The sequence below is a fragment of the Colobus angolensis genome, unplaced genomic scaffold (assembly GCF_000951035.1).
Source record: "Colobus angolensis palliatus isolate OR3802 unplaced genomic scaffold, Cang.pa_1.0 Scaffold199, whole genome shotgun sequence".
Lineage (NCBI taxonomy): Eukaryota > Metazoa > Chordata > Mammalia > Primates > Cercopithecidae > Colobus > Colobus angolensis.
Window position 1 is genome coordinate 2,378,720 of NW_012115143.1, and position 15,079 is coordinate 2,393,798.

At 41.4% G+C, this 15,079-nt stretch overlaps 1 protein-coding gene across 2 annotated transcripts in view; it reads left to right on the forward strand.

The window, feature by feature from the left end:
* The window catches only part of CASC4 (cancer susceptibility candidate 4), a 135,043-nt gene that overhangs the window by 44,797 nt on the left and 75,167 nt on the right, over positions 1-15,079 (forward strand). For both annotated transcript variants that reach the window (XM_011941173.1, XM_011941174.1), the window contains 2 exons: positions 1,425-1,572; positions 1,908-1,988. In XM_011941173.1, coding sequence (XP_011796563.1) covers positions 1,425-1,572; positions 1,908-1,988 — 229 coding nt within the window. The remainder of the gene's footprint in view (positions 1-1,424; positions 1,573-1,907; positions 1,989-15,079) is intronic.

The window sequence follows — 15,079 nt, forward strand, 5'->3', positions numbered from 1 at the left end:
GTGTTAGCCAGGATGGCCTCAATCTCCTGACCTCGTGATCTGCCCACCTCAGCCTCCCAAAGTGCTGGGATTACAGGCATGATTCACCGCGCCTGGCCTTAACTTCTAAACTGCTTAACTTTTTAAAGCCTCAGTTTTGTTTTTCTCAAAACTATGAATTTTATTTCTACTAGAGGACAGCTATGAAAGCAATTCGGAAACTGAAGCATGATGCAAACATTTGTTGATATTACCTGCCAGGACACTGAATACCTACACCTGATTGTCAGAGTATCCTTTCTCCTTTGTTGTGACACATTCTTAAGATTTGACTCTTGTGGCCGGATGCGGTGGCTCACGCCTGTAATCCCAGCACTTTGGGAGGCTGAGGTGGGCGGATCATGAGGTCAGCAGATTGAGACCATCCTGGCTAACACAGTGAAACCCCCTCTCTACTAAAAATACAAAAAATTAGCGGGGCGTGGTGGCGGGCGCCTGTAGTCCCAGCTACTCAGGAGGCTGAGGCAGGAAAATGGCATGAACCCGGGAGGCGGAGCTTGGAGTGAGCCAAGATCGCGCCACCGCATTCCAGCCTGGGCAGCAGAGCAAGACTCTGTCTCAAAAATAAAAAAGATTTAAAAAAAAAGATTTTGTTCTTGTTTTTCTAGATTCCATATAGATTTTTTCGTACTATTTTTATAACATTACTAAGAATTATATTTCATACTGCTTTAGAGTTTACAAAGCATTTATAGATATGTTAAATGTTGACTAGAGGAACCCGTATATGGCATCCCAAGCTTGTGTACTTGACTCCTTGCTGCTCCCAATTTTCCATGGAGGCAAACTCAATACTGGTCCATCGAGAGAATTGAGTTAGGCCTAACCATATACTTGAAGATTCGCATTTCCAAGAAGATGCTAGGTTAGGAACAGCGTTGGGGGTAGCACTGACCTGTTTATTGTCCTGCCATTACTTGCTGTGCTTCGGTGGCCAGCACACTTAGGAAGAAGATTGCCTGTTTTTCACCCTTGCTCTTAAAGAAGCACCTGTATGCCAGTCTCCTCCTTTCTGCCATCCTGCTTGATTCTAACATATGCTTACAGAGAACCCACCCTGCCCATAGCACCCAGGAAAATGCCCAATTGTAGGCCATCAGGGCAATGTATAGTACTCAGCAGGCCGTCTTGCAGAATCACACACCTCTGCATAGCCAAACAGAGTCACCTCTGCTTGCCGAATCATTCATTTACTGTAGCTAGAGATTTTCAAAAGTGTTATTCTTTGACTTTTTATCAGGTATAAAAATCACACAGAAAATAATGTATCCTGCATCTCTAGTTGTTCATTATTTGAACCCTTTTGAACCATTTAATTAATAGTTGTGTCAGTGGTTTAACAATTTGAACTGAAAAATATTTATTGTTATCGAATCTTTATCTAGCTGCAAGAGGCCCATAAGATTCAATCAAATGGTGGAAAAGAATCGGATATAAACGATCAAGTCATACCTAAAAATATTCCAAAAGTAGCTGAGAATGTTGCAGATAAGAATGAAGAACCCTCAAGCAATCATATTCTACATGGGAAAGGTATTATTATTATTATTATTATTATTTTGTTTTGTATTAATAGGATATTAACTTTTTCTTCCCATTTTTAAGTGAATATTTTCAATCAGAAAGAAAATTGTTTGATTTTAGTTCACACATGATTAAGTGTCTTCATTGTTTCAAATTTGGATCCTTTAATGGAAGAGAAAAAAGAGTAAGTTATTTTAGAGTTACAGCTATGTCCAAAGCAAGATATAAAGATGTTCAGTTGATGTTGCCTATTACTTTTAGAAACTGATTGTTACATTCCTTCAAAACATTTTCAAATTATGTAAGAAAAATTATAGAATTCTATCTTTCTGTTACTTGGGCAGAACAAATCAAAAGAGGTGGTGATGCAGGGATGCCTGGAATAGAAGAGAATGACCTAGCAAAAGTTGATGATCTTCCCCCTGGTAAGTAAAAATTGTTAGAGAATTCAACTAAAGTGATGATAATACATTTCATGTGTCCCCGTTCTCTTTTTGGATAACACTTGGAAAAGTCAGATATCTGGATGATTGATATTTCTAGTTAATTAAGTACCCATTAATTGCCAGGACTTTTTTTGGATACGACTTTTATAAAATTTTTTGCTAAGATGTATAAAATACTTGTTTTTACCTTGATAAGAATCACCTATATTTGAATCTTTTCTTCACGACTCAGAGTTTTTGCTTATGACAGTTGTACTATATAGAGTCATTTATGTTTACTAAAAGTATGCATGGCTCTTTTCTTTCTCACCAAGTGTGCCCAGATTCCTGTGTTGTTGGTGTGCTTTAATATGGCATAGTAATACCCTAATAAGAGTTATTTAGTTACTTAGTTTTGAGGGCTTGGCTTGTCCTTTTAGTGAATTACCCCACACTTTTGGATAGTTTGTTTACCATTTTTTTTCTTCTTTTCTGGCCACTTCTGTTCATTGTGTCTCTTTCCTCCTTAACGTGTCTGCTTCTTATCCATTTTCACTTGCAGTCCTCATCCCACTTGTTGCTATCCTAATCCCCTTCATTTTTTTCCTTCATGTCTCTTCTTTGTTTTTCTTGCTATATCTATGTTTCTTGGCTATTAATGGTACTCCTCCCTGCTGACTCCAATTTATTATGGTAGAAAAATAAGAAATTAACAGCATGCCTCTGCTGCTTTTGGCTGATTTTATTTCTTCTCAATCTCAGTAATTACTTCTGTGATTATAGCTAGTTGTACATGACTGAAATTGCTGAATGTTTAGACCAAATAAATGAAATATTTGTCCTTTCATTTATATAGTTTTGTTGTCTTCTCAAATCTTACGGGTTTCCAATTCATAGCGATTTCCCCTAAAATAAAGGTAAGGACAAAAGCAATAACATGTATTTGAAAATAAAGAATCAGAATTAGCAAGCTTTGTTTGTAAGAAAATGAAGTAATCCAGTGATTTTTAAAAATTAATTAATTAATTTTGAGATACAAAAATCTCTGACACTCAGGCTAGAATGCGGTGGCGCGATCTTGGCTCACTGCAGTCTCAGCCTCCCAGGTTCAAGCATTTCTCCTGCCTCATCCTCCTGAGTAGCTGGGATTACAGGTGTGTGCCACCATGCTCAGCTAATTTTTGTATTTTCAGTAGAGGCGAGGTTTCACTGTGTTGGGCAGCTGGTCTCGAACTCCTAACCTCAAGTGATTCTCCCACCTTGGCCTCCCAAAGTGCTGGGATTACAAGCATGAGCCACCAAGCCCGACCTCTTTTTAACATTTTTTTTAATTTAATTTTTTTTTCTTTTCTTGAGACAGGGTCTCACTCTGTAACCTATGCTGGAATGCAGTGGTGCAGTCATGAGTAACTACAGTCTTGATCTCCTGGGCACAAGCTATCCACTCACCTCAGCTTCCTGAATAACTGAGACTACAGGTGTGTGCCATCATGCCCGGCTAATTTTATTTTTTATTTTCTTTATTTTTTTTATTTTTGTGATATGGGATCTTGCTCTGTCACCCAGGCCAGAGTACAGTGGCATGATCACAGCTCACTGCAGCCTAGATCTCCCGGGCATAAGTGATCTTCCCACCTCAGCCTCCTGAGTAGCAGGGACTACAGGCATGTGCCACCACACCTGACTATTTTTTTTAGTTTTTTGTAGAGATAAGTTTTCACCATGTTGCCCAGGCTGGTCTCGAGCTCCTAGCCTTAAGAGATCTGCCTGCCTTGGCCTCCCAAAATGCAGGGATTACAGGCATCAACTACCATGCCCAGCCTATTTTCTTTATTTTTCTGTAGAGACAAGGTCTCACCATGTTGCCCAGGCTGATCTCAAACTCCTGGACTTGCGTGATCCTCCCACTTCAAACTCCCAAAGGCCTGGGATTACAAACATGGGTCACTGCACCCAGCCAACAAATATATAGAGAGAGAGCCAAAAATTACATATATTTTTTTCAGACAGGGTCTCGTTCTCTTGCCCAGGCTAGAGTGCAGTGATTATTGTTGATGGTAGCCTCAAACTCCTAGGCTCAAGCCATCCTCCCACCTCAGCCTCCTAAGACTACAGGGGCACGCCACCACACCTGGCTAGTATTTTTATTTTTGTAGAGATGGTGCCTCACTGTGTCGCCCAGGCTACTCTTTAACTCCAGACCTCAAGCAATAGTCCCGCCTCAGCCTCTCAAAGCACTGGGATTGTAGGCAGGAGCTGTGGTGCCTAGCTGTAATCCAATGATTTTTAAAGTATGGTCTTTGGATCAGCAGTATCAGCATTACCCAGGAACTTGTTAGACCTGCAAATTCTTAGGTCCCATTCCAGACCTACTTAATCAGAAATTTTGGAATGCAGCCCAGTAATTTGTTTTAAAAAGCTCCCCTAGTGATTTTGATCTATGCTAAAGTTTGAGAACCACTGACTTAGATGTTAAAGAAATATTAGAGCAGGAACTCTGTATTCTTCTAAATTTTTGTAGCACTTACTGTAGTCGTAGACACAGTTGAGTTTTAGGTTGATTAATCTATTTTACGTTGCGCTTGTATATTTTAAAAACTATACCCAAAGTTTTGTCAAGGACATACTGCTGGTTTCTGATAGATAGAAGCACTCTATTCAGATATGAGCAAGAGTTGGCTACCTGCATACATTTATTTTTCATGTAATATACCTACAAAGTGTATTATTTGTATTTCAGTATGTATAATTTCTAACCTCTATTATTTATTTCCACATACTTTTCTCTTTTTTTTTTTTTTTTTTTTTTTGAGACAGTCTCACTCTGTCGCCCAGGCTGGAGTACAGTGGTGCGATCTTGGCTCACTGCAAGCTTTGCCTCCCAGGTTCACACCATTCTCCTGCCTCAACCTCCCGAGTAGCTGGAACTACAGGCACCTACCACAACACCTGGCTAATTTTTTGTATTTCTAGCAGAGATGGGGTTTCACCGTGTTAGCCAGGATGGTCTCGAGATCCTGAACTTGTGATCTGCTCGTCTCGGCCTCCCAAAGTGCTGGGATTACAGGTGTGAGCCACCGCGCCTGGCCTATTTCCGCATAATTTTCAAGTTAAAATTTTATCATTATTACTCTAAATGTGTAATGTCTCCATTTATTTTCTCATTGGTCATAATTTATGAACCAGCCACCAGGAAATTCCAGTGTTTAGGGTAAAATGAAATGGGAATACAAGAGATCTTAGAGATCTTGTCTTGACCATTATTAGGTATATTGTCCTATCAGACAGTGGTTTTCAAATGTCTTTCATACATGAGCCATTCCAGCAGATAGAAATCTGTCTTGCCTCGTCTGCTTCCTTAATAATAATAATTTAAAAAGTACACAACAATTTTATTAATTTTTTTTTTTTTTTTGAGACTGAGTTTCACTCTGTCGCCTAGCCTGGAGTACAGTGGCGTGATCTTGGCTCACTGCATCCTCCGCCTCCCAGGTTTAAGCAATTCTCTTCCTCAGCCTCCTGAGTAGCTGGGATTGCAGCGCCCACCACCACTCCTGGCTAATTTTTAAAATATTTTTAGTAGAAACGGGGTTTCACCATCTTGGTCAGGCTGATCTTGAACTCCTGACCTCGTCATCCAACCGCCTTGGCTTCCCAAAGTGCTGGGATTACAGGCGTGAGCCACCGCACCTGTCCAATTTTTTTAGATTTTATAAGAATGAATAGTGCTACTGTTGATGAGATGCCAACAAATTCATTATCTGATTTTTACAACGTGAACTTGCCATATGCAACTTACATGGTTGCAGCACTATAATTTGGAACTGGGAAAAACACCAAGTGTGTTAAAATTTTGTGTAAATTGATCATTAATGTAAAAAATGTCTCTATATGCAGACATTTTCTTCATTGTCATGGCATATTAAAGGCCTTCTTCTGGATTTTTTTTTTTAACTTTTATTTTTATTTATTTATATTTTTTGGGACAGGGTCTTGCCCTGTCACCCAGGCTGGAGTGCAATGGCATGATCATAGCTCACTGAAGCCTTGAGCTCCTGGGCTCAAGTAGTACTCCCACATCAGCTCCCGAGTAGCTGGGACTATAGGCATGTGCCATCACACCCAGCTAATTTTGTTGTTGTTTGTAGAGACAGGGTCTTGCTATATTATCCAGGCTGGTCTTAAACTCCTAGGCTCAAGCAGTCCTCCCACCTCAGCCTCCCAAAGCACTGCAACTATAGGTGTGAGCCACCATGCCTGGCCTGGATTAATATTTGAAGCTCTTTAAACTATTGGTGCTTTGCTTTGATAATCATTCTTCATAGCATTTATCCTTAATTATTTGAGGAAATATTTTGAGTGTAAAGATTATTTTGAAATGGTAACTGGTAGAAGGAAACTTTGAGCTCTGTGATCATTCAGATGCAAACACGAAGGAAAGCCATGTCGTATCTTTGTGCCTTGAGCTCCCTACATGCTACCTTGCATATAGCAGGGTCCTAGTAAATGTATACGGTTGAATTCTCAGGCTATCTTTAATGGTGAGACAATGGTCTCTATAGTCAGATTGCCTAGATTCAAACGTTTGGCTCTTATCTTTTAACAATTATGTGACCATTTTTTTGCCCTTATATGTAAAATAGAATAATAACAATTCCAACCTCACAGGAATGTTGTGAAATTTAAATGTAAAGCACTTAGAACAGTGCCTGGCACATAGCAAGTGCTATATAAATCTTAGTTTCTATTGGCCGGGTGCAGTGGCTCATGCCTGTAATCTCAGCACTTTGGGAGGCTGAGGCAAGCAGATGACTTGAGGTCAGGAGTTCAAGACCCCCTGGCCAACATGGTGAAACCCTGTCTCTGCTAAAAACATAAAAATTAGTTGGGTGTGGTGGCAGGCGCCTGTAGTCCCAGCTACTTGGGAGGCTAAGGCAGGAGAATCGTTAGAATCCAGAAGGCGGAGGTTGCAGTGAGCCAAGATCGTGCCTCTGCACTCCAACCTGGGCCACAGAGCAAGACTCCATCTCAAAAAAAAAAAAAACTTAGTTGCTGCCGTTATTATTTCATGTAATTGTAGCCCCATTTTTAATCTCTTTGCCACTCCTTTTCCTCAGTTTTGCTTTTCCTTCCTGAAGTAATGTATGCCAAAATTCTTAATGTCAGTGCAAGTTCTGGTGTGTATGTGTTGTCCTATTAGCTATAGAGGCAGTAACTCCAAAGAGGAAACAGAGAAAAGAACATATCCTGGCTGGGCATAGTGGCTCATACCTGTAATCCCAGCATTTTGGGGGATCGAGGTGGGTGGATTACTTGAGGCCAGGAGTTTGAGACCAGCCTGGCCAACATGGTGAAACCCCATCTCTACTAAAAATACAAAATTAGCTGGGCATGGTGGCACACACCTGTAATCCCAGCTACTTGGGAGGCTGAGGCAGGAGAATCCCTTGAGCCCAAGAGGCAGAGGCTACAGTCAACTGAGATTGCGCCACTGCACTCCAGCCTGAGCAAGAGAGTGAGACTCTGTCTCAAAAAAAAAAAAAACAAAACATATCCTCGTAATTTAAAAACAGACTGTTATATATACTGACAGTTTTGTTTAAGATAGCTAGGACCATACTAGAAATTACAGTAAAAAAGTGCGAAACTATCTTTAAATATACCTCTGAGGCCGGGCACAGTGGCTCACATCTGTAATCTTAGCACTTTGGAAGGCTGAGGTGGGAGGGTCGCTTGAGCCCAAGAGTTCGACACCAGCCTGAGCAACATGGTAAAACCCTGTGTCTACAAGAAATAGAAAAATTAGCCAGTCATGGTGGCATGCACCTGTAGTGTCAGCTACTCAGGAGGCTAAGGTGGGAGAATTGCTTGAGCCCAGGAGGCGGAGGCTGCAGTGAGCAGAGATCGCACCACTGCACTCCAGCCTGGTGTCAGAGAGAGACACTGTCTCAGAAAAAAAAAATGTATATATAAATATATATATATATACACCTCTAAAACAGTCAAGGGTTATAGAGCATGTGCTTAGGGTTAGCATTTTGTTTCAGCTTCTCAGCTCCCAAAGCCATGCAGTGAAACCTCACTGGGTTTTGTTTGTTTTTAATGTTTGATTTGAAACTAATCACCAAGATGTTACAGGAACTTTATGATTTAATGAATTACCTTCTTGACCTGGATGCTTATCTGTATGCTGATTTAGATAACTGTAATGTTAGGCAGTTACATATTTATATCACTAGTTTTTAAACGTTTGAAATCTTGTTGTTATTTATTATTTTTTATTGTTAGAGACAGGATCTTGTTCTGTCATCCAGACTGGAATACCGTGGCATGGTCATAGCTTACTGCAGCCTCAAACTCCTAGACCCAAGCAATCCTTCTGCTTTACCTTCTAGAGGGACTGTGATTACAGGCTTGTGCCACCACACGCAAAACTTATTTATTTATTTTTAATTTAATTTTATTTTTTTTTGAGACGTAGTCTCATTCTGTCGCCCAGGCTGAAGTGCAGTGGCGCAGTCTTGGCTCACTGTAAGCTCTGCCTCCCGGGTTTACGCCATTCTCTTGCCTCAGCTTCCTGAGTAGCTGGGACTACAGGCACCCGGCACCACGCCTGGCTAAGTTTTTTTGTATTTTTAGTAGAGACAGGGTTTCAACTGTGTTATCCAGGCTGGTCTTGAACTCCTGAGCTCAGGTAATCTCCCTGCCTCGGCCTCCCAAAGTGCTAGGATTACAGATGTGAGCCACCGCACCCAGCCTTTCTTCTTGATATTTAGGAGTTCTTTAACAATATATAATGCAAATATCCTCTCTGTATTATATCTATAAACAGAGGAAAATTGTATTTCTGTCTTGGAAACTCTTTTTTAGCTTTAAAAATCCAATCAGTCCCAGTAAAAATTACCCCTGTTGACTTACTTTGGGGGAAACCCTCTATAGGTATAAAGATATTTATGTACCTGAGCAATTGAAAGTTATTTTCTAATTAATAACTTAGAAAGAAAAAAAATTCTCCTCTTGGTTCTTATTTTTCTTTATTTTTATTTTATTTTTTCTATCAACAGCATCCAGGAAAAGCTTTTAGGTTTTTGTGTGTGTGTGCATGAGAGGCAGAGTCTCGCTTTGTTGCCCAGGCTGAAGTATAGTAGCATTATCTCGGCTCACTGCAACCTCTGCCTCCTGGGTTCAAGCAGTTCTCCTGTCTCAGCCTCCCAAGTAGCTGAGATTACAGGCACCTGCCACCATGCCTGGCTAATTTTTTGTATTTTTAGTAGAGATAGGGTTTCACCATGTTGACCAGGCTGATCTTGAACTCCTGATCTCAAGTGATCCACCTGCCTCGGCCTCCCAAAGTTCTGGGATTACAGGCGTGAGCCACTTCACCCAGCCAGGCCTTTAGTTTTTAAATATTAGGTAGAGGTAATCTATTTGTAAGATAATAGATTTTCTAGAACAGAGACTTTGAATGGTGGTTGCGTATTGGAATCACTGGGGAGCTTGACAAAAAAAATACTGATGCCTAAATTGCATTCCAGAGATTTTGTTATATTTGGTCTGGGGTTTGACTTGGGCATTGAAGGTTTAAATGCTCACTAGGTGATTACATTATGTAGCTAAGGCAGTACAACCTTTGCTCTAGACAGATTCTCTAGATCTATACTGTATTAATGCAGTAGCCACTGGTCACATGTGGCGATTTACATTTAAATTCATTACATTTAGGTAAAATTAAATTCAGTTTCTTAGTCAAACTAGCCACACTTAAAGTGCTTAGTAGTTACCTGTGGCTAAAGGCAACTAACTGTGTTGGATAGCACCAATGCAGAACATTTTCATTATTGTAGAAAGTTCTGTTGGACAGTACTACTCTAGATTGAAACCGGTAATAGTGGTTTTATGGGGAAGAAGATTGGGACAGGGATGGAAAGGTGACTCGTTTTTCATTATATAATCTTTTGAACTTTTAAATTTTTGTATAATACTAATTAATAAACTACCTATTCGAAAAAATCATTATTTAAAAAAATTAAAGAGAGGCTAGCTGTAGTGGCTCACGCCTGTAATCCCAACACTTTGGGAAGCCTAGGTAAGAGGATTGCTTGAGGCCAGGAGTTCGAGGCCTGGGCAACATAACAAGACCTCATGTCTTAGGGGGTAAAAAAAAAAGGCATAGTGGCACACACCTGTAGTCCTAGCTACTTGGGGAGCTGAGGTGGGAGGATCGCATGAGCCCAGGAGTTCGAGATTGCAATGAGCTGTGATTGTACCACTGTACTCCAGTCTGGGTGACAGAGAGAGACCCTGTCTAAAATAATAATAATAAGAAGAAGAGAGAGAGGAGGCAGAGCGAGATAGCTGAATAGAAGCCTCCACTGTTTGTCTTCCCTGCAGTAGCACCAAATTTGACAACTATCTACACATTTTTGGTTCATGAGAACCAAAAATCAGGTGAGTAATCACAGTACCTGGTTTTAACTTAATATTATTAAAAGGGGCATGGAAGGAGTAGGGAAGACAGTCTTGAATTGAATACACCACCCCCCAACCGCTGCAGTGGCCTTGCGGCATGGAGAGAGAATCTGTACTCTTCCAAGAGTGAGAGTGTAGTAATTGTGAGACTTTGCATTGGAACTTAGTACTGCCAACACTGAGCAGAACTCAGCCAATGCCCACAGAGGAAGCGTGTGGACTAACCCTAGTCAGAGGGGAAATTTTCTCTCCCAGCAGGCAGAACTTGAGTTTTGGCAAGCCTTGCCACCGCAAGCTAAAGTGCTTTGGGTCTTATATGAACTAGAAAAGCTGTCTAGGGTAGAAGGACTGCAACTCCCAGGCAAGTCCTAGAGTAGTGCTGGGGTCAGAACCAGTGGTCTTGCAGGGGCACACAACCTAGTGAGACAGCAGCCAGGGTGACTAAGGAAGTGCTTGTGTCACCCCTTCCACACAGTGCCAGCCAGTTCAGCTTGCCAGTACAAAAGAGACCCCTTCCTTCTGTTTGGAGACAGGAAAGGGAAGAGTAAAGAGGACTTTGTTTTGCAACTTGAATACCAGCTCAGCCACAGTCATCTAGGGTACCAAGTACAGTTGTGAGACCCCTATTCCAGGCCCTAGATGCCTATAGTGTCTAGACACAGTCAGCGCCAGAAGGGAACCTCCTGCCTTGAAGGGAAGGACCTAGTCCTGGCAAGATTCATCACCTGCTAACTAAAGAGCCCTTGGGCCCTGAATAATCAGCAGTGGTAACCAGATAGTAGATGCTATGACCTTGAGTGAGACTCTGAGATACGCTGGCTTCAGGTATGACCCAGCACATTCACAGCAGTAGCTACTATAAGTAAAGACTCTCTGCTTAACAAAAGGAGAGGGAACAGTAAAGGGGATTATGTCTTGCAGCGTAGATTTGAACTTGGTCACAGTTGGGAAGAGTACCAAGTGAACTCTTAGGGTTCCTAATTCTAGGCCTTAGCTCCTGGATGGCATTTCTGGACCTACACTATGCTAGAAGGGAGCCTGTTGCTCTGAAGGGTGAGTCCCAGGCCTGGCAGCGTTCACAAGATGACTGAAGAGCCCTTGGGCCTTAAGTGAATGTTGTCGATACCCTGGCAGTACTCCCCATGGGCCTGTGGTGGTGGTGGACACAGACAGAGACTCTGTTTTGGTGCCAAACTTACTGCAATAGAAAGAATACCAGGTAGATTTCTAACATTTCCAATTTCAGGCCCTGGTTCCCAGACATCATCTCTGAACCTGCTGGGGGAATTTGCCACCCAGAAAGGAAGGACATAAGCCCAGCTGTCTTCATCATCTGCTGATTGTGGAGCCCTAGGGCCTTGAGCAAACATAGGTGGTAGCCAGGTAGTGGTTACAGCAGGCCTTGGCAAGACCCAGTGCTGTATTGGCTTCAGGTCTGACCCAGCACAGTTCTAATGGTGGTGCCACAGGGGTACATGCCTATAGTCCCAGCTACTCCAGAAAGCTGAGGTGGGAAGATCACTTGAGCCTGGGAGGTTGAGGCTGCAGTGAGCTGAGATCATGCCATTGCACTCCAGCCTGGGCACCAGAGCAAGACCTTGCCTCAAAAAAAGAAAACAACAACAACAAAAAATTAAGGCCCAGCAATCTGTTGCCTATAAGAAACACACTCACCTGTAAAGACACACATAGGCTGGGTGCAGTGGCTCACCCCTGTAATCTCAGCACTTTGGGAGGTAAAGGCAGGTGGATCACCTGAGGTCGGGAGTTCCAGACCAGCCTGATCAACATGGAGAAACCCCGTCTGTACTAAAAATACAAAATTAACAGGGCGTGGTGGTGCATGCCTGTAATCCCAGCTACTCGAGAGGCTGAGGCAGAAGAATTGCTTGAACCCAGGAGGCAGAGGTTGTGGTGAGCCGAGATCGCGCCATTGCACTCCAGCCTGGGCAACAAGAGCAAAACTCCATCTCAAAAATAAAATAAAATAAAAAAGACACACATAGACTGAAAATAAAGGGATGGGAAAAGATGTTCCATGCAAGTAGAAACCAAAAAAAAAAAAAAGAGCAAGAGTAGCTATACTTAAACAAAATGAATTTCAGGACAAAAACTGTAAGAGACAAAGAAGGTTATTATATATAAAAGGGTCAATTCAACAATGGGATATAGCAGTTGTACATACATATGCACCCAGTGTTGGAACACCCTGATACTTAAAGCAAATATTAGAGCTAAAGAGAAAGATAAACTTCAATACAATAATAGCTGAAGACTTCAACACCCTGCTTTCAGCATTGGACAGATCATCCAGACAGAAAATCAACAAAGAAACATCAGACTTCATCTGCACTATAGACCAAATAGACCTAATAGATATTTACAGAACATTTCATCCAATGGCTGAAGAATACATATTCTTCTCCTCAGTACATGCATCATTCTCAAGAGTAGAGGCCATATGTGAGGCCACAAAACAAGTCTTAAAACATTCAAAAAATTGAAGTTATATCAAATATCTTCTCTGAACCACAATGGAATAAAATTATAAATCAATAACAAGAGGCATTTTGGGAACTGTACAAACACATGGAAATTAAACAATATCCTCCTGAGTCACTAGTAGGTCAATGAAGAGATTAAGAAGGAAATTGCGAAATATCTTGAAACAAACGTAATGGAAACACAATATGCCAAATCCTATGGGATACAGCAAAAGCAGAACTAAGAGGGAAGTTTATAGCTATAAGCCCCTACATCAAAAAAGAAAACTTCAAATAAACAACGTAACAATGCATCCTAAAGAACTAGAAAAGCAAGAGTAATCCAAACCTAATGTTAGTAGAAGGTAAAATAAAGATCAGAGCAGACATAAATGAAATTGAAATGAAGAAAACAATACAAACGATCAAGCAAAGAAAAAGATGGTGTTTTAAAAACTTAAAACTGACAAACTTTTTAGCCAGACTAAGAAAAAAAGAAGACCTAAATAAAGTCAGAAATGAAAAAGGAGATATTGCAACAGATAATACAGAAATTCAAAGGATCATTAGAGGCTACTATGAGCAACTATATGCCAGTAAATTGGAAAACCTAGAAGAAAGGGTTAAATTCCTGGATACATACAGTCTACTAAGATAGAACCATGAAGTAATATAAAACTTGAAGAGACCAATGACAAGTAACAAGTTGAAGCTGTAATAAAAAGTCTTCCAGCAGAGAAATACCCGGGACCCAGTGGCTTCACTGTTGAACTCTACCAAATACTTAAGAAGTAAAACCGCCGGGCGCGGTGGCTCAAGCCTGTAATCCCAGCACTTTGGGAGGCCGAAATGGGCAGATCACGAGGTCAGGAGATTGAGACCATCCTGGCTAATACAGTGAAACCCCGTCTCTACTAAAAAATACAAAAGTCGGGCGATGAGGCGGGCGCCTGTAGTCCCAGCTACTCGGGAGGCTGAGGCAGGAGAATGGCCTAAACCCGGGAGGCGGAGCTTGCAGTGAGCTGAGATCTGGCCACTGCACTCCAGCCTGGGCGGCAGAGCAAGACTGCATCTCAAAAAAAAAAAAAAAAAAAAAGTAAAACCAATCCTACTCAGACTATTCTGAAAAATAGAGGAGGAGGGAATACTTCCACACTCATTCTAGGAGACCAGTATTAGCCTGATAACAACACCAGTTAAAGACACATCAAGGGAAAAGAAAACACAGAATAATATCTTTGATGGACATTGGTGCAAAAATCCTTAACAAAACACTGTCAAACTGAATTAAGGAACATATTAAAAAGATCATTTATCATTGAACAAGTGGGTTTTATCCCAGGGATGAAAGGATGTTTCAGCATACATGACTCAATTAATGTGGTATCAACAGAATGAAGGACAGAAACCATATGGTCATTTCAGTTGATGCTGAGAAAGCATCTGATAAAATTTAACATCTCTTCATGATAAAAATCATCAAAAAACTGCATGTAGAAAGAACATACCTCAACATAATAAAAACCACATGTGGCAGACCCACAGCTAGTATTATACTGAGGAGGGAAAACTGAAAGGCCGTTTCTCTAAGATCTATCTGTAACACGAAGTGGATGCCCACTTTCACTACTGTCATTTGATCTAGTACTGTTATTTGACCTAGACTTTCAGTACTAATACTGGAAGTCCTAGCCAGAGCAATCAGAAAAGAGAAAGAAATAAGAGACATCCAAATCAGAAAGGAAGGTGAAAGGTTGCCCACTTTAAGCACTGCTATTTAACCTAGTACTGGAAGTCCTAGCTAGCAATCAGACAAAAGAAAGAAATAAAGGTGGCCATGTGCAGTGGCTTATGCCTGTAATCCCAGCACTTTTGGAGGCCGAGGCGGGTGGATTACGAGGTCAGGAGATCGAGACCACCCTGGCTAACGTGTTGAAACCCCGTCTCTACTGAAAATACAGAAAATTAGCCGGGCGTGGTGGCTGGCGCCTGTAGTCCCAGCTACTCGGGAGGCTGAGGCAGGAGAATGGCATGAACCCGGGAGGCGCAGCTTGCAGTGAGCCAAGATTGTGCTGCTACACTCCAGCCTGGGTGACAGAGCGAGACTCTGTCTCAAAAAAATAAATTAAAAAAAAAACA